Here is a 26,102-nt window from a genome sequence, read left to right as displayed (position 1 = left end):
CTGCACTGTAAAGGAAATAATAAAACTAAAAGGCAACCGACAGAATGGGAGAAGATATTTGCAAGGACATATCGGATAAAGGGTTAGTATGCAAAATCTATAAAGAACTTACCAAATGCAACAACATGAAAAACAAATAATCCAGTGAAGAAATGGGCAAAAGAAATGAATAGACACTTTCCCAAAGAAGACATCCAGATGGCCAACAGACACATGAAAAGATACTCAACATCACTCATAATCAGGGAAATACAAATCAAAACCACATTGAGATACCACCTCACACCATCAGTGTAGCTAAAATGAACAACTCAGGAAAAAATAGATGTTGGCAAGGCTGTGGAGAAACAGGAACCCTCTTGCACTGTTGGTGGGAATGGAAACTGGTGCAGCCATTCTGGAAAACAGTGTGGAGGTTCCTCAAAAAATGAAAAATAAAATTACGACCCAGAAACAACACTACTAGGAATTTATCCAAAGGATACGTAAGTGCTGATTCACAGGGACACTTGTACCCCAATGTTTATAGCAGCACTTTAAACAATAGCCAAATCATGGAAAAAGTCCAAATGTCTATCAACTGATGAATGGATAAAGAAGATGTAGTTTATATATACAATGGAACACTACTTGGCAATGTGAAAGAATGAAATCCTGCCATTTGCAACAATGTGGACGGAACTGGAGGGTATTATGCTAAGTGAAATAAGTCAGTCGGAGAAAGATAGATATATGTTTTCACTCATATGTGGAACTTGAGAAACTTAACAGAAGACCATGGGGGAAGGGAAGGAGAAAAAAAAAGTTTCAGACAGAGAGGGAGGCAAACCCATAAGAGACTCTTAAATACAAAGAACAAACTGAGGGTTGATAAGGGCATGGGAGAGAGGGGAAAATGGGTGATGGGCATTGAGGAGGGCACTTGTTAGGATGAGTACTGGGTGTTGTATGGAAGTGATGAATCATGGGAATCTACCTCTGAAACCAAGAGCACAGTGTATACACTATATGTTAGCTAACTTGACAATAAATTATATTAAAAAATTAACACAAACAACAACAATAAAAGAATCTCTTATGGTTTGTTTCCCTCTTTTCTTTTTTCATTTCCCTCCTCCTGTATATTCATCTGTTTTTTTTTCTTAAATTCCACAATGAATGAAATCATATGGTATTTGTCTAGAAAGTTAAGTTTAAAAAGATAGATGCAAGCTGATAAATGTTAGCACCTCTACAGGTAGAGCAAGCAGACAGTTGTCAGATCTGAAGCACAGAGCACCAGCAGCGAAGCACTCTTCAAAGAGTCAAACCTCTAGAGCTAAGTTTCGTTTACAGGAAATACACAGAAAAGAGGAATAATTTCAATGACACCACAAGGAAGCAGGCAAACCCAGAATGTGGCATATTCTGCGGAACAACTGATTTTACAACCAGTGAGTGGCAGGGGGATGGAGGGAAACTGTCCCAGATTAAGATACTTAATTCATATGACAACCAAATGCGACATAGGGACCTTGTTTGGGTCTTGATGTAAATAAATGTATTGTAAAAGGGTATTTTTGAGATAACCAGGGGAATTTGATTATGAACTGGAGACTTAGGTGCTAAGACATCATTATTAATTTGGTGTCATGTGTGATAATGGTATTATAGTAATGCAGCAAAAAGTCCACTTTACATACACATTAAAATCTGTAAGGGTGAAGTGATATGAGATCTGGGATTTGTTTTAAAATAGAAGTTGGTAATTTTAAATCTGTGTATTGGGAACTCATAGTTTCCTGTCTGCTTTTGTGTATGTAAAAAAAATGTATATAAAACAGTAAATAGAAAATGCAAGTTATAACAGGGATATACAATTTGTCTAAGAAAGGAAGGAATAACAATACATATTTTATTTTCTTGTGTCTGCATTGGGGGTATATACACAAGAGACTTAGGAGAATGGAAACCTACAGGGCGGTGGGGGAAATTGGTAGACTTGGAGGATGGGAACAAGGCTTCTTCATAAAGCTTTGATACTGCTTCAAATTTTAGCCATTTGGATGAATTATCTAAATAGTTTGATTTTAAGAAACAAGAAAGAAAAGTTAAATAAACATGAAAATGCTCAGAAACATTTCCCTGTACACAGGAAAAAAAAAAGAAGAAGGGGATTGGAGTAGATTTCTAGGTTCGCATTGCAGAATGTGATTGTGGTTAAGTACATCAGCAATAGGTAGGTAGAATGGGTTCCAATATCAGCTCTTCCCGCTAGCTTTGTGAGCTCAAGGTAAAATTGCTCAAACTTTGTGAGGCTCAATTTCCTTACCTCTATGTCGAGGGTAATCTACTGCGTAAGATTGTTCTAAAGATTGAGTGTGACAATGGTTGTAAAGTGCTCAGTGTAGTACCTGACCCACAGAAGGCACCCAAATACTGGTTATTATTGTAAGTAGTAACTTTAGCTCTCTAGTGGTTTAATCTTTGGTAGTTCTTTGGTGATTGGTAGAAAATATCTCTTATGCAATCAGTGAGGAAATTAAATATGGCGGGAACAGATGGTAGCCCTCATTGTGGCTTAAGCAAGTCATACCAGATATTTATTGTATGCCCACATTCCCATCCTGTGCTACCAATGCTGTTTATAACATCACCCTCAAGCGCACATTCACTGTCTAGACTTCGATGAATTAATAAATTATTAATATTTTATGAAACTGGTTCCAGTAGTAACTCTAGATAAGGACATAAAACAGAGTAATAACAATAAAAAACAAAACACGGAAAAAAAGGAAAAACAGAATACAAAACCTTAGGGCTGACACTTTTAAGAGTGTTGATTGGGGCCATGCAGTAAACATATGACCCCATGTTTAATCCATTCTACCTTACCCTTCAATATGGACATTTGCTGGTTTTTATTAGTTATGTAGGTAGACATATTAAGGACAGATATGAAGTTCATAAAATGGTTTATAGTGGAAAAAATCTGGAGCTTGGGGGACTCAGTTCTCATTTGAAATTACTAATCACATGCCTTTGGGCAAATCAACCTTTTTAGCTCTCAGTTTCCCTATCCATAAAATGAAGAAATTTGCTGTGATCTCTTGAGTAACTGCTACCTCTGATCCTATGGAAAGTACACGCATTGAACAAGCTGGATATTTGTCCTGAATGCCTTTAGTGGCATAAAGATGAGTGACAAGGAAGTTCAGCAAGAAAAGACAGGAAGTCCACAGGGTTTTCAGAAACTATTCAGTCTGTGACCTTACTCTGATAAAGAATCATTGGCTTTGGCTCAGTCGGTTGAGTGTCTGACTTCGGCTCAGGTCATGATCTCACAGCTTGTGCATTCAGGCCCCGTGTTGGACTCTGTGCTGACGGCTCGAAACCTGGAGGCTGCTTCGGATTCTGTGTCTCCCTCTCTCTCTGCTCTTCCCCTGCTCACACTCTGTCTTTCTCAAGAATAAATAAACATTAAATTTTTTTTTTTTAAAGAATCATTGGCTTTTAAGGTTCCTAGAGAAATGTCACTATCCCAGGGCTGAGACTGAGGGCTGTCACTATCCCAGGGGTCTGAGATGTTACCTCAGTGATGGACAGTGTGGCTGAAACTCAACCCTTTCTGAGAATTTACGTCTAGAGCCCCAGGGCTGGGAGGGAGGAGACATCCCATCTGATTCTATTACATAAGATGTAATAGAATATTGAGGTCCCCTTGATTCCCACTGCAGTGGGGGAGAAACACTGCAGAAAGGAAATATCTTTCCTAAGTGGAAGGGTTTGAAAGTTCAGGTCAAAGTCAGAATATTACAGCAGGGAGCCATGCATATGTCACCTAGCACAATTTCCTCATTTTATACATTTTATAAATGAGGAAACTGAGATCCAACAAGGTTATATAGCACAGCCCAGTTTGTGTTTGGACAAGGCTAAGAATTAAGTTCCGGGGGTGGAAAGGGCCCATAAATTTGAGAATAAGAGACATGCCATTCATTGTGGTATTCTCCAGCTCCTAGTCCATTAATATTGATCACAGACCAACCAACTGACTGATCTGACTGAATGAATGCATGGATGATATGTTCCTGCCTTGTGTTCCCTGGTAACCAGCTAGACCCACACGCCATCCATTCCAAACAGAGGATTATTTCATTGGAGATATGAGAGGGCTCTCTCCACTTGCTAAGACAGTTTTCTTGACTGGCTGAGAGACATTTTTCTTCCTTGAGTATTGCTTCCTCTTCGTTGATACTAACAGGATAAATATCAGAGCCCTTACAGGATGTGTGTGGTGTAGCACGACAGACAACTGGGGTTTCCTTTGATGTAACTGTGGACTTGACAGCATTAACAGAGGAAAGATCGGTAGTCAGGTGCCCTGGTGTGTTGGTCCAGCAGTCGGGGAGAGCAGCCGTTGCTCCTGTGATTGTGGAGGAGATACAATTGCAAGAGGTACCCAGTTCCACTAGAGAATCAAAACTAAATAGAGCTATTACTGGACGTTTCTTCTTCAGAATCCATGGTTTCACAACTTTCCTTTGACTGTGTCCTGCTGCTGCTGCTGCCACTACTCACAAGTAAGTCTGGGCATGGGCTGTCACACCTGGATAGTGTGAGATAAAGATACAAAGACGGTCATTGTAATGTTTGTAGTAGCAAGTTTGGGAGCAGCCTAAATAAATGCCCACTAGTGGGGGAGTAGGTAAATCAGTTTGTGATATCTCCATGATGCAAACAGTGAAGCTGACCAAACATAGTGATATGAAATGTCTCTAAGTTGAAAAGTTAATTGAATAAAGCAAAGAACAGAATAACATGTATATTAGACTTCCATGTGGGAATACATGAATGGTCCTTAATGTATAGACTCTGGGAAGGAGAACCAGAAAATGGGAAGGAGCAGGGAGAGGGAGTATACTTTTCATATATCTTTTAAAAATTTTTTTAATGTTTATTTATTTGAGAGAGAGAGCGAGAGAGAGCGAGAGCATGAGTGGGGAAGGGGCAGAGAGAGAGGAGGACACAGAATCTGAAGCAGTCTCAAGGCTCTGAGCTGTCAGCACAGAGCCTGATTGCAGGGCTTGAATTCACGGACTGTGTGATCAAGACCTGAGCCAAAGTCTGACGCTTAACTGACGGAGCCACCCAGGAGCCCTCATATACCTTTTTATACAGTTTAAATGTTTCACTATATATATTTATTAATATATATATATTTAAAGACAATTCATTTCAAACCTCAAAATAGCCTGTGGGTGGTTTCAAATATGCAAGCTTCTTATTTAGCCAATAGTTTTTATTCATTATGTGCTGAGTGCTTAAAAAAAGAGAGAGCTTTATGTTAACTGCCTTTCATCGATGAGCAGATGGGTGAGCTGTTTTACTAGTTAACAATGACTCATTTTCTGACTATCTATCTGCCCAGCCCTCCGATGTTCACAGGGCTAGACCACAATTGTCTCTTAGGGCATTGGTTCTCAAAGTGAATTTCCAACCAGCTCTGTCAACAACTGGAATCGTGCTAGAAATTCAAATTTTTATACCCCACCCCAGACCTATCGAAGTAGGAACTCTAGCGGTTGAGCCCAGCCATCTGTGTTTTAACAAGGCTTTCTGGTGATTCTGATGCTCCTCAAGTCCGACAATCATTGTCATAATGGATCGTCTTCCAAACAGGACAGCAGGACTGGTTTCCTTTTTATTCTGTATGGCATTACTTGCAGTTTTCTTGGAATGGACCAGCCTCACTCATTGCCTGGATCTTGCTCTCTTTACTTCTTTCTTCAGGGTCTTTGGAAGGGGAATACGTAGCTGAAGTGGGTCAGAATGCTGTTCTGCCCTGCACCTACTCTCCAGCCACTCCTGAGAATCTTGTGCCTGTCTGCTGGGGCAAGGGATCCTGTCCTATGTTTGAATGTCATAGTATGGTGCTCAGCACAGATGGAAGGAACTTGAAATATCAGACATCCAACAGATACCAGCTAAAGAGGAATTTCCACAAAGGAGATGTGTCCTTGACTATAGAGAATGTGACTCTAGCTGACAGTGGGACCTATTGCTGCCGGATTCAATTCCCAGGCCTAATGAATGATAAAAAATCAAACCTGGAGTTGGTCATCAAACCAGGTGAGTGGACCTTTGCATGTCTTCTTTATGAATAAAACTCACCTGCAGGTAATTAAATATACTGATTGGTCTCACTTCTGATCTCCCCAATTATAGCCCTGGGAGTGAGTCCCTAAGACCTAAAGTTTAACAGGCTCCACCGACAATGCCCAGCCACGTTTAATTCCCTTCCTCTATTTTCAAACTCAGGGACAGGATCTGTAGAATGGGAGGAAAGGCCTAGATCAGTGGTTAAGAACCTGATTGCTCATTAGATCACCTGGAAAGCTTTTTAACACTTACATCTTCTTGGTCCCCACCCACAAACCAGAGAAATTGGCATTTCCAGAGGTAGAGCCCGAGTTCTGGGATTTTACGAAGTCTACCTTAGATGATTCTCCTCCCTGTGCAGCCAGGATTGAGAACCACTGGACTGTGTATGTGTGGGGTGGGTAGTGGCGGGGTACATGTGTTTGTACATTTTAAGATTTATACAGCATATAGTCTGTGGCTGATGAAGCTCAGTAAATCCAACTTTGCCTCTTACTAGCTGTGTAATCTTGGGCAAGTTATTTAAGCTCTGTGGCCTCCTGTTCTATAAAACATGGCAATTCCTACTACACAGGCCATTGGAAGGATTTTATGAAGTGTTTTATAAAAAGCATTTAGCATGGCCATTTGTGTAGCTATTAGTTCTATTATTAACAATTAGACTGCGATGATGATGGCTGTAACAGACCTCTGCCCAAAATGTGAAGAGTCTCATACACTCTCAGTGAACACGTCCTGGTAGGTTTGGCAGTTGGGCATGTACCTTTCTTCATTTGTTGTGTTTCATATTTTTTTCTGCTGCCCCTTTGATTCCCCGAAACAAGCTCTCTGCTCTCAGAGAAGTCTCATCCTTATATTGGTTTCTGACATTAGCCAAGGTCACCCCTGCTCGGCCTACATGCAGAGACTTCGGTACAGCCTTTCCAAGGATGCTCACCACCAAGGGATATGGCTCAGGTAATTATACAAGTGGTGTAGGAGGAAGCCTTCTGGCATTTTCTGAGTTCGGAGGATTTTGAATATGGGAAAGAGATGAGAAATGGGTTTGAGTGGAGGTGTGAATGTTCCTGTGCACCTGAGATATTGTGTGTGGTGAGAGGGGTGGCAGGGACAAACCTGTGTTGGGAAAAAGGAGCACTGAGCTAGGATTTGGAATTAGTCACAAGTAGCCCTGTGACCTGGGCTGAAGCCTTTCACTTCCCTGGACCTCGCCTTCCTGTTCTGTTCAAGGAGAGGGTTCAGAATCTTTGGATTTTGTAACCTAGTAAAATTCCCACTCCCTCCCCCCAAAAAAAGAATTTTGGTAATATATGTATTTTGCCAAATAAGGAAAAAATTGCGTTATTATCCATTATTGCAATAATAAAAGACATGTTTTTAAATTAAATACATTTATTCTAATGAAAAACTCATTACATTGCCATTATTTTCCAATTGACTCCCAGAATGGGGATGTTTTGTTATGAACTCATCCCAGTCCATGTTTGGGGTTGGATTAGGTGATTTCAAGGATCTCTTCTTACTGGAATGAAGCCCATCATCTTCCCTCAATTCCAACCTCAGAAGGAGCAGCTATATTCTTTAAGTAATTCAACAAGGACTTTTCCATGCTGCTCTGGAAGAGAAGATAGGATCAAAAGAGCAGACCTCAGGTCACATTGAGCAGGGAGATTAATCTTAAATGTCTCCTGTCAAAGTCCTGGTCCCTCTTATACTCTCTGGAGCTTAGTCTTCCATTCAGTAAGATGAGGGTAATAACAGGTAAGTCCCATATCTTAATCTCATAAATCTCCTAAATCCCACCTTATGAAATTTAACTAAGAAAGGGTGTCTCAAGTGCTTAGCCCAGTATTTGATCATACTATGTACTCAGTACACGTTGGTTATTGTCCTTAATGTTACCAATAAGATCTGGAGGCAGAATGCGATTGTGGTTAAGCACATCAGCAATAGGTAGGTAGAATGGGTTCCAATATCAGCTCTTCCCGCTAGCTTTGTGAGCTTAAGGTAAAATTGCTCAAACTTTGTGAGGCTCAATTTCCTTACCTCTATGTCGAGGGTAATCTACTGCGTAAGATTGTTCTAAAGATTGAGTGTGGCAATGGTTGTAAAGTGCTCAGTGTAGTACCTGACCCACAGAAGGCACCCAAATACTGGTTATTATTGTAAGTAGTAACTTCAGCTCTCTAGTGGTTTAATCTTTGGTAGTTGTTTAGTGATTGGTAGATAATATCTCTTATGCAATCAGTGAGGAAATTAAATATGGCGGGAACAGATGGTAGCCCTCATTGTGGCCTAAGCAAGTCATACCAGATATTTATTGTATGCCCACATTCCCATCCTGTGCTACCAATGCTGTTTATAACATCACCACCAAGCGCACATTCACTGTATACCCACATACCTTCCTCACAAGGCAGTATATTTCCTCAGAGTTGTCTATATCCTAAACAAGTCTTTTTCTCTTTAGTTTTTACTTGTTAGTTCCTTCCCTTTAGGGAAACAAAGATGGGGCATTTCTTGCATTGGGAATATAGGCACAGTACCTACAATCTCTTTAGTGTGGAATGTGGGTACATTTAATATGTTTGCTATAAAAGTGGAATGGAACCTTAACAAGTAAGAATTCAAGAATCATGGAACCTATCTTGAACACAAAACAATGTAATGTCTCTTCCACCTGAAGGATGCAGGACAGGGTCACGGTGAATCCTCAGCTCTGGAGATAGACTTGGCCTACATCTCAGGTTTGTCCATGAATAGTTGTGTGATCTTAGGCAAAGTACCTCTCTGAGAATCAGGTTTTTCATCTGAAGAATGGAAAAATAATAGTACCTACTTATTGTGGTGAAGATTAAAAGCTGTTGGGCAAATAAAGTACTAAGCACCATGTCTGGCATATAATATGTACTAGATGGTAACTACAAATTCATAAACTTTTAAGACTCTCACGTGCCACCCTGTTGCTACCTCCACTCCAGCCAAGTCTTGGGTTCTCTGGGAAAATCAAAGCAACTTTTTCCAACTGTCCCACTCACTTGGTTGATGGTTATCTATGTGAAAATAATCTGTGATAATCTATAAAATGGAGTGCTGTTGGGTCATTTTCACTGTAAATCGAAATTAAAAAAAAAGAGAAGTCAGTCTTATCATTTAGGCCAAGAAAAATAATTACAGGGAAGCAGAAACTGGATTTACATTAGAAAATCTTGTGTGTGGTTAAGATTCATGTTTACTTAGTAGTTCCACCAATGTGGTTTTTATGCTTTAAATTCCTTTTTGGGTAATAAGAGCAAAGGTAAGTGGAAGACAATCTCTTTTACTTCCTCTTTTTTAAAAATAATTTTAGGCTGAGAATAGTAAAATGTTAATATTAAAATCATGGTGTGTTGGGATGCCTAGGTGGCTCAGTTGGTTAACCGTCTGACTTCGGCTCAGGCTCGAGTCTTGCATCAGGCTCTGTGCTGACAGCTCAGAGCTTGGAGCCTGCTTTGGATTCTGTGTCTCCCTGTCTCTCTCTGCCCCTCCCCTGTTCGTGTCCTGTCTCTCTTTGTCTTTCAAAAAATAAAACAAAATGTTAAAAAAAGAAATAAAAAAAAATCATTGTTAAAGCAGGAGGCCTGCCTTAAAGGATTTAGATTTTTAGGCTTCCAGAAAGTGGCCATGACATTTAAGAAGTTTCAGAGCCTCTGACTCAGCCAGATAAATGAGTAGGCATCCTTAATTTTCCCAAAGCTAACCATCTATTGATTTTTAGAAAGCAGCATCTGTGAGGTCAGGGCTTGTGCCCATGCTGTTTGCGGCTCTATACCCTGGGCCTGGCACAGAGAAGGGGTGTAGTACATGTTCATCAAATGGATAAGCAGGTAAAGAAATGAATGAGTAAAAAGGAAAGAAGGTGAGATGGCACCTGGGCAATGTGACCACTTGGTAGTGACAATGCAAAAGTAAAGGTTGTTGAAAGGGACATCGTTCAGAGTGTCTTGTTTAAAGCCATGCAGACCTAAATCGAAAGGCCATTTCTGTTATTCACTAATCTCTGTGACCCTGGGTAAGTCCCCTAACTTCCTAATTCTCAGCTTCTTCATCTGCGAAATGGGGCTAATAGTCTCTACTTTAGGATAGTTGTTTTGAATGCTAAATGAGATACTTCGTTCAAAGAATTTAGCACCATGTCAGCTCATGGTAAATTATAGCTATAGTTATTATTACTCTCATTTTTAGGCAATGAAATACCCCGTCTCCCTCTTAATGAGTAAATGTTAAACTTTTTTAAGAAAATTAACTTTCGTTATCTTTCAAAGTCTCATTACAATATAATGCCTGGTTGAGTGTTATCAATGTTGTTGGCAATTTGCTGCCCTCTTTGGGGTGCTGTGGACACAACAAACCACATATTCGACAGAGGTTTTCCTGGCAGAGGTCTCCAGTTCATAGAACATAAGTAGTCAGGTTCATTATCTGGATAAAAAAATATGGTCATCCGTGTCAAATCGTTGATTTGTTAAGTGTTTAGAAAATTTTGTTGGTCTCACAATTACTTATTGTGAAGAGTATAGAGTAGGATTAATTTCAAATATGATTCTAGGCATCTTTAAGAGTTTTTAAAACTCAGATAAAAGAAAATGTTCTTGACTATTCTATCAGCTGTTTTTTTCTCTTTATGGCAGAGACACGGACACTGGAGGGCCTCCATGATAAAAATCAAACTGTAAGTGACATGGACATGTGTGTGCGTGCATGCATGTGTGCGTGGGTGCACGCGTGCTAACCTCATATTCAACTCAGAGGAAAGAAAGTTTGGCTTTAGTCTTCATTCTTGTTTGCTCCTCTCCTTTGGAGAAAACATGCCTCACTCTCCATTAGCCTCAGAGCCCTCCGCTGTAACATGTTGATGAGGGCAGTTCTAGCCATCTAAGGACGGAATGAGGGGGTAAGTGTAAAGTGCCTAGCACATAGTAAGTGCTGGAAAACAAAAACACAAAACCACTAGCTTCTTGTTTCTCTTCTCATATTTGACAACTGCGAACCGCTGTGGAGGGTTCAAAGACCCTCCACATCCCTGGAATATATTTATTCTCGCTTTCAGGTAACCCTGATGAGAAAGATTGTGTAAATTTATTTATGTCTGACAAGACACTAGTCAGGAGTATTTGAAGTCAACAATGTATATATCGAAGTATAAACAAATCAATATTTTAATTAACCACAATTTTAGTGTCCCCCACTTTCTCAGAGCAAAAGGGAATCCCCTAGATATCAAGCTTATAGTAGTGACTTAAAAATTCTTTGAGGATGTATACAGGAGTCTGCATTCATTTGACGAAGTCCCCTACTTGTGTGTTCACAACCAAGGCTCAGCACTTTGTGTTTGTCCCTGCCCCTCTTTGTGACCAAAGACTGACTCTAAGTACCTCTGTATATCCATAGTATTTAATGCACAGTACCTTGCATATAGCACTCCTGTAGTAAAAGTTGATTGAATAAGTGGAAAATTTAATTTCTTTGACTTCTTTGTTTTAAAATTATTTATCATTGTTGCTTTTAAAGGGAGAATATGGACTAAAATTTTGAAAGCAGAAGAATGTTATGGCTTTCAGTTAAAAAATAAAATTAATAAAACTAATTAGAGAAATAGCCACAATACCTATCACCACGTAAGCATTGATTGCATTTACTGCATACAAGGCCCTGTGCTAGGCATTTTGTATTTCTTGTTACTTCATTTTCCTAAGAACTCTCCAAGATGATGGCAGAGCTGGGATTTGAACCCAGGACTGTCTGGCTGCAAAGGCCTGGCCCTTGAATCAGTTTTTCTGTGCAGGTGGGGGCTTCTCTGCAAGACACCAAGTTTAAACCACTCTGAAACTCCCTGGAACACCAGGGGACCTTGGATGAACAGGGTTCCACCCTAAAACCTATTTATGTTTGTGGGGGAGGGAGGGGAGTCCATTTATTAAGAGTTCCTTGTCTCTGGCGGCCCCCCCCCCCCCACATTGTAGAAGCAGCACATTTTATTCCCTTGCTAAGTTTAAGGATTATGCTGATCCCGTTCTTTGGGTGGTTTGAGGCTTGTCTAGAAGGAGATAGATCATGCACGGTCTCAAGGTCCCTGCACTCTTCTGGTGCCGTACGTCACGAGACTAGCTGAGCACACAACTGATTTCTGCCCATCTGCTGCAATTCTGTTTGTGTTTCCATAGCAAATACCCACATTGGCTAACGCACTACAAGACTCTGCTGTGACCACCAGAATAGGCATCTACATTGGAGTGGGGATCTCTGCTGGGCTGACTCTCATTCTTATCATTGCTGCTTTAATTCTCACATGTAAGTTGGTTGATGTTGCAACTCTCTCCCTCTGATAAGGAACTGTTAAAATAGGAACCAACACAAACCTAGATACAAATGTAAGTTTGTATTTATACCTGAAGGCGATTAAACTGAGTACCCTGTAGTCCTTCCAAACCTAACAATAATAATAGCTAATTTTTATGCAATGCTTTACCATGTAATATGCAGGCCTGGTGCTAAACGTTTTACGTACATTTTATCGTCATCATCTCATGTGGTAGGTAGTATTTATCACCGTTTTATAGTGCAAGAAACTATAGCTACTAGAAAGTGAGCCTCTTTCCCAAGGCTTCAGAATCCATAAGAGGCAAAGCTGGAATTGAAATTCAAGCAGACTGATTCTAGCACCTGTTCTCTTACCTTTCGTTAAGAAAATAAACTTCTTTAATTCATGAATTAAGTTTATTAGGAAGTGCGACAACAGAAAGTAATTTCTTTCTGTGTGTTTTTCTATCTTATTTGTTTCTCAGGCACAGGTCTTTAGAGAGAGGGGTGGCAAGTCCTTTTACCAATGGGTCATGGCCAGGATTGCAGCATTTGTATTTTGCTCTATCATGGCACTCAGCACACACATTGTTTTCTAAGTTATTTTTATTAAAAAAAATCTTTTTGAAGTATGATTCATATACAATAGCTGCATATTTGAAGTACGTTCAACTTGATGAGTTTCAGTAGATGATTATGCATGGGAAACCATCATTATAATCAAGACCCAAACATCGTCATCACCCCAAAAGCTTTGCACACTTTTATACTTGTGATATATTCTCTTCTCTTTGAGGACAGAGGCCAAGACCTTATACCCCAGGGCTTAGTACATTCTAGCAACCCTTCCTACTAATACTTAAAACATGGACTGCATATAGGGTGACCAACCACCCCAGATTTTCCCAGGACTGAAGGGGCCTTAGGATGTGATCCTGCCAATGCTAAAACTGGGACAGTCCAGGGAAAACCAGGATGAATTGGTCACCCTAATTGTGTGACTTAAAGCTGCTGAGTGCTTTATGGGCATTAAATCTTCATGATTACCTTAATGAGAAAGATACTAATATTATTCTAATTTACCAAATAGAGAATGAACATGCTGGCCAGAGCCACACAGTTATTAGATACAGAATTTGAAAGCAGGACTCTCTTATTCCTTACCATTATGCTATTCTGCTATCCTCGGTAAATGGATTGTTCACGGAAAGAAACTACCCCAGCCACACTTACCTGGGTTTGCACAGAGGCAGTAGTGGAGTTTGTGAATTGATCACATGAATGCAAAGTCTACAGGTTGAAAAAGCAATGCTAGTACTCACTAGCCTTTCAAGTTCTGCCATGCCATTTCAGCTGGTGCAAAGAGGCTTGAAGTGAAGGTAATGAATGGGAGAAATTTGACACTTTATACACACATATGTATTACTCCAAAAACATGGCTACTTCGAAGGACAGATAGGAAAGTCCTGTTTGATTTGTGGTCTACAGGTTGCTAGACAAAATCTTATGACCAAGGTGACAGGTTTTTAAGTCATGACATCAAAGCCATAAATTGGTAGCAATACAACCAGCAATCCTGTATCTTTCTAGGGCACTCTCTGAGATGAGCAAGCATACCTCAGTACCACTCAAACCCCTCTCATTTCTCACTCAACTGATGAAGTATAAAAGACCTGTTCCATCTCCTTAGACTTAGCTAAGACTTAATTCTCTTTTTACCCCTTTCTCTAGAATTATCAACCTCTCCCTTACTATTCATTCTATTCTCATCAGCATAAAAATATGTTCTAACTCACAAATTCCTCTTTAGCTACTCCCATTTCTGTTTTCCTTCACAGCCATATTTCTCAGATGAATTTTTCCTACTTTGTACCCCCTGAACTCTTCAGCCCATCATCTAGCTTCCATCCCTTAAGCACCATGGAGATAGTTTTAGTCAAGCTCACTGACAACCTCCATTTTGCTAAATCCAATAGGCACTTCTGTCTTCATTGTAGTCAATCTTTCAGCAATATTTAATCAAATTGACTCTCACTCATTCTAGATAGTATTCCTTCTCTTGGCTTCTAAAACACCACTCTCCTACTTCATTGGCCATCCATTTTCAGTCATTTTTGTTATTACCTCTTCTGCTTGACCTTTAGATATTCCTATTCCTCAGGACTGGCCCTTTCCCTTTCTCTATACCCTCTAGGGGATGGTGTCTATTTCCATAGGTTTAAATGTCATCTTTAATTGCCCCCCCCCCCCCAACTCTGAGTGTTTGTCCTGTTGATACCTCCACTTAGATGCCTTCCACATTTAACATGTCCCAAATGGAGGTCTAGAGTCTATATTCCACCTTCCCAGAACACGGCCTCTGCCTCTCTGGTCTTTCCCATTATAACGTTTCACTACCATCCATTTGGTTGTTTAAGCCAGAATGCCATAGGCCATCCTAGAATCCTGTTTCCTCCTAACATAAAATCCAATTTTAATTCCTTCAGACTTTATCCAAAATATATGTAGAATACATTCATTATTCTGAATCTCTTTTGATCACCACCTTACTGTGATGTGAGGCATCATGATGTCTACTTAACTTCTTCATTTTTTAAATACCTGCTTTTAATCTATTCCCCACATAGGAGTTAGAGTGATCTTCTTAAAACCCAGTCAGCTCATATTTCTGTCCTCCAATGATTTCTTATAGGAATAAGAGTAAGATTCTTATTTTATAGAATAATATCCAAAATCTAGATTATGACTTAAAAGGTCTTAGAGGAGCTATCCCCAGCCTACCTCTCAGAACTTATCTTGGGCTATTTTCTTATTTCATCCATATTTTCAGTTTCAGGAAGCCATACTCATCATTACCAGGGATTCTCTTTGCCTGAATTCTTCCCCTGCCTGTTCACTTGGCTGACTCATTTTCTTTATTTTCAGAACTGAGCTTAAAGGTTACTCCTGAGAGTTTTTTCCTGACCACCTTCTCAGTCATCTGTTACAGTGCATTGTTGGTTCCACAATTAGAAATTATTATTTTCAATGCCCCCCCCCCTCACTAGAACACAAGCTTTCAGAAGTCAGGGCTCACAATTCACCTTTGCATTCCCAGTGCCTACCAGATGCTCCATGTATTTCCTGAATGTGAAAAATGCATCTTTATTGCTTTCTAGAAGAGTCCATGTAACAATCCAAGACACACATTGATAGTTTGATTTAATTCAGTCCAAGGGGAGACCAGATTTTCTTAAACAATCCTTGCCTTCAGTGAGTTCATTTTATTTCCTAACTCATTTGTTTTATGAGAGCAGTTTTAATGGACTTTTCTTCCACATTTTACCTAGGGTATTCTTATAGCAAAGAGAAGTTACAGAATTCAAGGTAAGAGTAATGGGTAGGGTAGGGGAAGGTGGGAATCTTGGAGGCCCCTATTCTAATATGGCTTTGCTCTTAGAAGCCTGGCCCTGGGATTTAAACTTGTACTTCCTTCTTACCTTAGATTTATGTAATGCCAATTAAACACACTGCTCTTTTACTTACTGATTTCTCTAGCTTCATTGACTAAAGTTAAGGTATAGAATTCATCTCCCTATTGATAGGAAATGCTTATTTGTATATTAATCGTTCTTGTTTTTTTTTTTTTTTTCAATGAACTGACCCTTCTAGTGATTGAACTACAACTACATCCAGGCTCTGGGTTGAGCTTTGGGCTACAAAAGTGAGCAAGAAACCCAGACTCTACTTTCAGGGCTTTTATAGCTCAGCCCAGGCGTTCTTGGGTTGCCTACTAGAATCACCTAGGGCACTTGAACATACTGTTGCCAACCCCAGAGCAAATACATTAGCATCTTTGAGGATGAGACCTAAGTATAGGTGTTTTTCTGAAAGTTTTCCAGGTGATTCTAATATGCAAACAGGGTTGAGATCTACTGGTCTATTATACTGCAGTCTCGGTATCTGTTTTTGACTGTATACATATGCGTACATATACACACATGCACACCTCCCCATTCCAAATATATGAAGCTTATATAGCGTGTACTAGAATATAGTGATATTTGGCACATGGGTAGAATGCAGTACCTTTCAAGAAAAAAAAATGACTCATCCCTTTGAATTATATCTAAACCATGAGTGATTTTAGGTAAATATAGATAGTGTATCAATTAAGACAAAATACTCTGCAGTAAAAAGAGCCAAATAAAGCCAAATAAAACAATTTAATTATCAATGGCTTTTGATCATCTGTGCCAGGATCTGTTATTAGAACTGAAACTTGAAATGTGATATTACCCATGGGTGATATTTACATGCATTAATTCATTATTTGGTGAAATTAGTTGGTTAATGTTCATCCCTACTTATAAAGGTAAGCTCTGTAGAACGTTAGGAAGTTGTTGCCACATTAACAACTATATCCCCTGATACAGTATGTGATGCTTAGTAGACACCTACACATCTGATGATTGAATGAATAAATGCTCCTTACAGCAGCCCTGTAAAATAGAATGTTTATTATTCCCATTTTACAGATGAGGACCCTGAGACACAAAGTTTGCTAATACGCAGCCTTCATGGGATTTTTGTGTATTGTTTACTGCTGCATTTCTTGCTTCGTAGCACAGTGTGTAACACACTAAAAATTTCTTGACTGAGTAAATGAAAACAAACAAACAAATAAAAACCCAACCACTCAATTTATCCAAGGTCATATGGCTGGTAAGTGACAGACAGAATTCAAACTCAAGTCTGATTGGATCCATAAAATATTTCCTTTTTTTTTTTCTTTTTGAAACTGTTCAAGTCCACAGAAGAATTGAAGTTATAGTACAACAACAACAGAACGCTTCAACCAAACTCATGGTTTGAGATTTGGACCTGCTTGCTTTGTTTGTTTCTCTATGTACAGAGAACGTTTCTTCTGAACTATTTGTAAGGACATTTCAGACATCTTCCCCCTTCACCTAAACACTTCAGTCTGTACCTCCTTCCAACACGATGCCATTTTTATACTTAGGAAAATTAAGATTAATTCAAAGGAATTCAAATTTCCTCAACTGTTCCACAAATTGTTTTAGTGCTATTTTATGGCTTTTTTTTTTTTTTCCTAGTTAGGACCTGATCAAGGATCATGTACTATATTTGGTTGTTGTCTCTTCAGCAAAGCCTCTTATCTTAACTCTATTCTGTGCTGCCCAGGAAATGCTTAACTCAATTGTAACATTTATTTCCACAGCCTGGTCACTTTGGCCAACGTCACTCCCTCAGGGTTAGCAAATACAGTAGCAGAAGGAATGCACTCGGAGGAAAACATCTATATCATTGAGGAGAACATATATGAAATGGAAGATCCATATGAATACTACTGCTATGTCAGCAGCGAGCAACTATCCTGACAACCCAGAGGTCTAACCCTTTAACCCTGCCAGATCCCACTACTTCATTTTTGAGCATGGTATCATTGTGAAAACTATGAAATGTGTCAGCTGATTGGTTTTAGAGGCCCTGTCCATGGCCACCAAGCAGAGTTTTTACATTTTGGGAGATAATTAGCTCACATAGGGATGGAACTGTGTCCTACACTGTATTTAGGAACAACATCACCTCTGTATTTCAGCCAGTGGGGCTACCCAATTCAGAGCATGCTAATTGGGGCATTAGAGTTCAAATGGGCTTTTATATAGAGTAGGAATTTTTTTTTTTTTAATGTTTATTCACTTTTGAGAGAGAGACAGAGACAGAGACAGAGGATGAATGGGGGAGGGGCAGAGAGATTGCGAGACACAGGATCTGAAATAGGCTCCAGACTGTGAGCTGTCAGCACAGAGCCCGATGAGGTGTTCAAGCCCACAGACTGTGAGATCATGACCTGAGCCAAATTTGGATGCTTAACTGAGCTACCCATGCACCCCTGGGCTAGGAATTCTTAATATGTGGTCCCAAGAATTCCAGGAAATTCAGTCACATGATGTATCCACAGAGCTACTGAAAATATAGGGAAAATTATGTGTTAAGATATGTGCATGTCTTTTTGGTACAGAAAGTCTAAAGGGGCCACTGAGTTTCAAAGAGTTCTGTGACCCATAAAAAGTTTAGAAGCTATTAGAGGAGGAGTAGATGGTCTCGAAGGTTCTCTCTGAGTCTCAAGACTTATGCTTCTTTGAATATTGATTGTTTCCCAGTAAGTGCCGCTGCACAGCTCTCCTTTGCCAGTTAAGTACACTGCCTAGCAAGTCCTGTGGTGTGAAGGAGCTCCTAGAGAAAAAGGAAGTGTGCTCTGTGTGTTGCCAAGTTTTGCTTGGGGTGCACTCAAAAGGAAATATCTCTGACCAACTTCTCCATTCATGGAGAGAACTGGAGCTATGTTTTTCATAGAAGAAGAAGCAGTGACTTGTACACAAACTCTGTTTCCTGGTGGAAAGAAAGCACAGGGCTCCAGCAATCTATATTTATCGGCATCAAATCCTGTGATGGAAAGGCTGTGGTCCCTAAACTTCATTTCCAAGGTGGTGGTGACTAAGTTTGTCTTCTCTTACTCATTGCCTGCCCAGTGCCTGGCCCGGCTCTCCCACATAATAGAAATGTACTAAATGCCTTTGGAACGAAAAACATAAGCAGAAAGGCCGCCTTCTGGAAAGACTTTTCCATTGCAGAACTTAGAGCTCTTCTTGGAGAACTCACAGACACTCCTAAGCTCTCAAATCTGTTCTTATCTAGTTCAAAGTGGTGTTTGCTTCTTAGCTCAGGCCTTTGAAAGTCTGTTACTCTCTTGTCTGTGTCCCCCTTTCTGCTGAGCCTCCTCAGTATATAAAGAATCAATGAGAAGGACCTGTTGCTGCCTGAAAACTACCCCTCCCCAGGTAATAACTAAATCGCTGTGATGCTGTATGCAGAAAATGTTGGTCACCAAGGATGTAGGCAGCCTGTTTATTTCCAGGAGTCTCTGGCAGTTTTGTTGTGTGAATTATAATGTTTGGGCTGCATTTAGACAGTTTGGGAATCACTGGATTTCTACTGGGAGATATATAAGGGAGATCATTTCATAAAATTATAGGGAACAACTCTCATACAAGATGAAAAATTAACTGTAACTGTTTTAAAGTTATGAAATTCTAGAGGGAAAGGACTTCAGACACATTTGAACCATATCAATGGTTCCCACCACCACACCCCTCCTGGAAAGAGATTCTTATCCTATTATTTAAAAATCTTTAAATTATGGTATGTATACAGGATGATTATTACAACGGTGTTTGTAGGGGACTTTTTATGTCAATTGGGGAATAGTTGATTATTGTAATCTCAACACACTGGTGCATTTAAGTGGTTTCACTTAAGAATTAAGTGGTTTCATCATTGAGCTGTTTTGCTAATTCAATGAATATTTAAGTGCTTACTATGTGTCAGGTACTCTCGTGCTGAGACCATAGAGAGAGACCAAACAGACATATCCCTGACCCTGTAGAACTTGCAGTTCATCTGACAGTAAGGAGGATTCATTCCATTCATTCAGTTGGCGAACATTTATTGGCATCTACTATGTGCCAGATACTGTTCTAGTCCCTAAAAACAGCAGTGAGTTAAACAGATGAAATCCTGATTCTCATGTAGCGTATGTTACTTACTTGTCAGAGAAGAATGCCATATTGCTAAGTAAAAAAAAAAAAAAAAAAAAAAAAAAAAAAGTTCTAGAATAGTATATATTGTTGATGCTAATGTTTTCTTTTGCCTTAAAAAATCTAGAAGAATATTCCAAAGTCAATATGGCTTTCCCACAGGGGCAAATGGTCATGGGGCAGACTTCTACTTTTTCCTTTTATGTGCTTGTAAAATTGTTTGAATTATTTTCTTTTATAATAAAAAATTAGATTTAAGCATTATAGCAATGTTTTTCTGTCTGCCCTCCTCATCATAGAAAGAAATTGAGACTAGGATAAGCTAAATTCAAGGTCAAGGCTGGCAGTAAGCCAGGACTGGAATCCTGGTTGTCAGAGTGGGATCTATTCTACACCAGTTATTTGGAAGGGGGAAGGTGGCAGAATGGGGAACAGAAATCTTCAAGGCTGCTCCAAAGGGCCCAGGAGGTCAATGGGTAACTTAATTAAAAACAATGTAATAAGACTGAACATGTGGCTTGCTCTTAGAAGCATCTTAGGATTTTTTCTCCATAGCTCTTCCATAAGAGACCCCAGGACAAAAGGGGGCTCCCTGATCATTTTAGACTGAAAAAGTAAGGTCTTCCCATGTTTTATCTGAATCACTTCTAGATTTGGAATTCCCAAGGCAGAAATTCCAAACAGTTCAACCCCTCATTAGTTGATTTTCGGGTACCCCCCTCATGCCTATTAGTATTTTTCATTTCTCATTTAAGTATAAATTCAAAAACTTAAGCTGAACACAATTTTGTCTCCATTTTTTATTCAGAAAGTTTAGATCCTTCTGGAGAAAAGTATAGAGAGATGCCCCAGAGCTGCAGTGTTTAAGATTTTTCCACCACCTTTTTGTGGGACTCAGTTGCTAAGTGGGGAAAAAGAGAGGGGCCTCTGGACCATTTGGCTGAAAAGTTCTCAAGCCTGAGGAGGGCTCAGATTTTAGCCCATTTTCAGTGGAAAATTTGTGCAAAGGAGCAGTATGAGTCAGAACTGTTTCAGGCTTGTAGATCCTCTGTGTCTTTTTCTCAGTAATGTTGACTACAATGATAAAGGTCATTCCAAGTCACTCATTTACTCATGGTAGTGATTATCTTTTGTGAATTCTTGTTTGAATTCCTTCTGCTTATGTGAGTTTCCTTTTCCAGAGAAAGCAGTGAGGCTTTTTTTTTTTTTTTTTTTTTTTTTTTTTTATGATTGTTTAAGCTATTTATGTATGGTGGTGGTGGTAATGGGACGTCTGTCTAAATGTGCACATTATTTTAATGTAATTGTTTTGTGGGTGGGTCACTTTTGGAAAATATTTCATTATAGTTTTATATTCTGTACTTGCGACCTGTTTTATGGTAAGTTGATATGTCGTCCTTTGTAATTTCTACATTTTGTATTCATACTTTTTCATTCATTTAAACCTAGTTCATGTAAAATAGAAATACTTCTTACTCCAATGCAGTGTTTACCTTATTTTTGTCAGCTCTGAAATATCCATATTCTATATATCTATATCTGATCTGTTTTAAATTTTACTTGTGGTTGTGGTTTCATTTGCCATTACTGGCCCATTGCATGCTGAGTTTAGTTCTTGTTCAGAAAACACTTCAGTAAAAAGTAACAAATGTATAAATGTAGGTGAAGATTATTTCCAACAGTTTGGTTATATTGCAACAAATAGATTGTGTATTATAATATATGTAACTATATTATAATACAGATTTTTGATTCATTTCTCTATCCCAAAGTTCACCACTATGTCTTAGCAAAAATCTCTTGAACTTAGTATTAGCTGAATCTAAGCGTTGAAGTAGGAATTCAAGGGGGAAGGAGCTTTAAAATCTGCTCACTGTCTAGGTTTCCAGAAGGTTCTTGGGGGAGCAGTGCTTTTTTCATCATTCTCTCCAGCAACCTCCAACTTCAACAGAAATTCCTATTATGTAAACGGCAGCCAAATAGCTTGTAATCACCATGGGAAAAAAGCATTACCTGAACTAAATGGAATCTTAGGTAAAAACTAAGACATATGACAGCTATCCTAGCTGCCTTACTTGAAGCAAATGAGTTTACGAGGGGCACTCTGGCTGGGACATACAATTTGGAGCTAATTACCTTACAGTATATTGGGACTAAGTAAGAATCTCTATGAAGCAGAAGACACACATCTTGTTAGATTGCTTTTTTCCATTATTATTGTTATTATTATTAATGTTTATTATTTATTTCAGAGAGAGAGAGAGAGAGAGAGACAGAGTGTGAGCAGGGGAGGGGCAGAGAGAGAGGGAGACACAGAATCTGAAACAGGCTCCAGGCTCTGAGCTGTCAGCACAGAGCCTGACTCAGGGCTCAAACTCACAAACTGCGAGATTATGACCTGAGCCAAAGTCGGACACTCAACTGACTGAGCCACCCAGGCACCTGATGTTTATTCATTTTTAAGAGAGAAAGAGACAGAGTGTGAGTGGGGAAGGGGCAAAGAGAGAGGAGACACAGAATGTGAAACGGGCTCCAGGTTCTGAGCTGTCATCACAGAGTCCCACACGGGTCTTGAACTCATGAACTGTGAGATCATGACCTGAGCTGAAGTCAGATGCTTAACCAATTGAGCCACCCAGGCGTCCCTATTATTTTTTTTAAATGTTTATTTTTGAGAGAAAGAGACAGACAGAGCATGAGTGGGGGAAGGGCAGAGAGAGAGACACACATAGAATCCGAAGCAGGCTCCAGGCTCTGAGCTGTCAGCACAGAGCCAGAACGTGGGGCTTCAACTCACAAAGGGTGAGATCATGACCTGAGCCAAAGTTGGACGCTCAACTGACTGAGCCACCCAGGCGCCCCTCCCTTATTATTGTTTTTTATCTTTTTATTTTGAAATACTTTAAGATTTACAGAAAAACTGCAACGATAATACAGGGTTCCTGTAGTCACCAGTTTCTGCTAATGTTAACAACTTACATAACCATGGTACATTTGTCCAGACCAAGACATTAACATGGTAAAATACTGTTAACTACAGACTTTGCTTGTTATTCAGTTATTGATTTTTACTATTTGAAGTTAAATTCTTTTTGAAAAATATAATAGAGTTTAGGTTAAAGGTGAATGTCCCTATTCCCTGTCCTCCTTATCCAAATTTCTCCCCAATCTCATTCCCCAGGAATAATCAGTGTTTTTGCTTCATTCTTTTCCACCAGCACCATCTAGTAGAAATGCAATGAAAGATATACAGGTAATTTAAAATTTTCTACTAGCCACATTTACAAAATAAGAAGAAACAGGTGAAATTAATTTTTAATAGATTTTTTTAAGCCCAGTCATTTAAAGTATTGTCATTTTAATGTAGAATAAATATAAACATGATTAATGAGTTCCCCCCCCCCCCCATTTTATGCTTCAAAATCCAGTGAGTATTTTATATTTAGAGCACATCTCAATTCTGACTAGTCACATTTTAAGTGCTCTTTAGCCACATGTGGCCAGTGTCTACAGTACTGGTACAGGTCTGGACCATTTCCTATTCTCTCTCATACACACACCAAGACGTACATTGTAATTTAGTTTTCCCACTATTCGTAGAAGGCCATCTGTCCATGTCAGATTACATAGGACAACAACGTTCACTTAGATAACGGAGTAGTATTAAGTAGAACACATGTGCATAATCTATTAAATCACTTCCCTATGCATCTATATTTAGGGCCTTTTTTTTTTTTTTTTTTCCATTTCAAACAAGGCTGCAAGGAACATTCTTCATACAAAAACCTATGTGTATTTATGCAGTTTCAAGGCATAGAATTCTAGATATGGAATTGTAGGATCAAAAGATGTGATTGTGTTTCAAGTATTATGATTATAAAACAGTATTATGATTATAAAACAGTGTATTTTTAAATAGATATGCCAGTCATCATATTGCTAAATGTATATTATCTTTCTCAAGGCTAAATAGTTCTCTAAAAACTATTTACTCCAACAACGTTCCTTTATCTCAAAGTAATTTTTGGTTTTTTGGAATTTGACTTAAGAACCAGTTTAAGCTAAAAATACATAGGTCATGTGACTCTCATAGGCCTTGCTCCTTTGTAATCACAGTTATTATTTATTTACTCATTAATTTCCTTCCTTCCTTCTTCCCTCCCTCCCTTCCTCCCTCCCTTCCTTCTTTCCTTCCTTCCTTCCTTCCTTCCTTCCTTCCTTCCATCCATGCACCCACTCGTCCATCTAAGGAATACCCTCCTATTGGTACCCCCCATTTCACTTTTGCTCTCCTCAGAATCCATTCACCTTACCCAGCAGCCAAAGCAGTTTCTTTTTCTTTTTTTAAAGTCATCAACCAGGTTCAATTGCTTTGTTATTTAAAACCTTTCAACAACTTCCCACGGGACTGGATTTTGTCTGACTTCCCCAACGTTTTCTTATTCACTCTATTTCAGCCATGCTGCTCTCCTTTCTGATTCCAGAACAAATTAAGTTCTTCCTGGTTCTGGTACCTTTTCGATGGAGCTGATCTGTCTGTTTGGGGTACTTCTCGCAGACCATTTGCAGAGCTGTCTTTTTAATTTTTTGTGGGTTAAGTGTCATGAGTGTCCCTGACCACCCACTCTGAAGTACCAACCTGCCTAGCTTTAGTCTAGTATATTTCCTGCATAGTTTATTTGAGTTGGAAATTCTATTTATTTGCTTTTATTTCCATGTGATTTTCCTTCCCCAATACCCAACTATAAAGTACTCTACCCTTCATTTCATATCCCAGATGCCTAGTACAATACTTGGCTCAGAGTGGATACTAAATAAGAATTTGTCGACTGACAGACTGAATATATGCCTGTTATATGCAAACTCAAGCCATGATACAGGTACCATAGAAACACAGATTTGTAAGTATTTGTCCATCAGGAAAGCCTCATAGCCAAGCAACTGACTACAATAAAAGATAGTAAGCATATAGTAGACCTGCATACTAGATTCCAAATAGTACAGCAAAGCATTTTTTGGTGCTGTCTTCGTTTGTTTCCTCTTTGCTGGGAATACGATTCCTTGTCCTTACCGCTTCCTTAATTTAACTCTATAAAATTCTAAATGACTCTCCTAGAATAAAGATGGCCTGGCACATGGCAGGTGCTCAATAAATATTAATTGGGTGAATGCATGAAGTGGTACAGGTGTCATAGAGTCTAACAGCAGACCCCCAACTAAACACATAGTGACTTGATGTATTTTCTATTTTGCAGAAAAAAACATGTGCCTTACAGTATAAGCACTTGCATATTAATTAAAACATTATTTCATAATCGGCCATCTTTCTAGGTGCTTGGTGATGTCTGAATGTGGCTTGAGGCAAGTTCAGCTGCTTTTTTTTTTTTTTCCATCTGGGATAAGGAAAAAGGTGGTTGTAATTAGGTTGTGAAAAATATAGCAGAATGTACAAGACTTCTGCTTTTGTAAGAACATGCGGTTTGAGGACTTGCCTGATTTTCTTATTTTTTTCTTTAGTTAAAACATTTTACATACATTATATAAACAGTACATGGTACATTCTTGTTTTAAGATACTGAAATGATACAAACATATTCTTAAACTGAAAGGCCCCCTTGCCTCTGCTTGTCCCCCTACCGGAGAGGACATTCTGAAGGTGTTGGATGGGTATTCCCAACCCCTTTGCCATGACTTTGCCATGTAGAGACGCATGCATGTAAGTTTGTTGTTGTCATTTTATCATGGGGATTTTACAAAATGGGTTTCTATAAAATAGATTGTTGTGTAAATTTTTTTTTCATTTAGCATTTCTTGGAAACAGTTCACAACAAAATTTTGACACTCTCTCAAAGTATATCATTAATAAGCAGAGGGTTTTATCGACACTGTTCAAAGTCTCAATCCCCACCACCAACGCAGTGCCTGCCAAGGGTTTTGATCGAACTCAGTGTATATTTTATCTCATTGCTACCAGCACACACAGGCAGTTTAACCAGGTGTGCAAGTCATGCAATAGTCTTG

General features: G+C 39.2%; 1 protein-coding gene across 2 annotated transcripts; it reads left to right on the top strand.

Moving 5' to 3' along the window:
* The first annotated feature begins 4,279 nt into the window (after positions 1–4,279).
* HAVCR2 (hepatitis A virus cellular receptor 2) lies at positions 4,280–18,230 on the top strand. 2 transcript variants are annotated; one of them, XM_040443166.1, is made up of 7 exons: positions 4,283–4,562; positions 5,773–6,111; positions 7,015–7,098; positions 10,812–10,852; positions 12,345–12,471; positions 15,810–15,846; positions 17,702–18,230. In XM_040443166.1, exons 1-7 carry the CDS (start codon positions 4,505–4,507, stop codon positions 17,859–17,861), a joined length of 846 nt encoding a protein of 281 aa, XP_040299100.1. In that variant the 5' UTR covers positions 4,283–4,504; the 3' UTR covers positions 17,862–18,230. The 2 variants fall into 2 exon arrangements, with proteins under 2 accessions (XP_040299108.1, XP_040299100.1); XM_040443174.1 differs by lacking the exon at positions 15,810–15,846 and having other exon boundaries at positions 4,280–4,562; positions 17,702–17,793.
* Positions 18,231–26,102: the final 7,872 nt, after the last annotated feature.

The sequence above is a fragment of the Herpailurus yagouaroundi genome, unplaced genomic scaffold (assembly GCF_014898765.1).
Source record: "Herpailurus yagouaroundi ecotype Mexico unplaced genomic scaffold, PumYag 29, whole genome shotgun sequence".
NCBI classification, from domain to species: domain Eukaryota; kingdom Metazoa; phylum Chordata; class Mammalia; order Carnivora; family Felidae; genus Herpailurus; species Herpailurus yagouaroundi.
This window is presented reverse-complemented; position numbering and strand designations above follow the sequence as displayed.

Coding starts and splice junctions, on each gene's coding strand:
- HAVCR2 (XM_040443166.1), top strand. CDS start 4,505: ATGGTTTCACAACTTTCCTTTGACTGTGTCCTGCTGCTGCTGCTGCCA. Junction 6,112..7,014: donor GGAGTTGGTCATCAAACCAG/GTGAGTGGACCT, acceptor TTCTGACATTAG/CCAAGGTCACCCCTGCTCGG. Junction 12,472..15,809: donor TGCTGCTTTAATTCTCACAT/GTAAGTTGGTTG, acceptor CATTTTACCTAG/GGTATTCTTATAGCAAAGAG.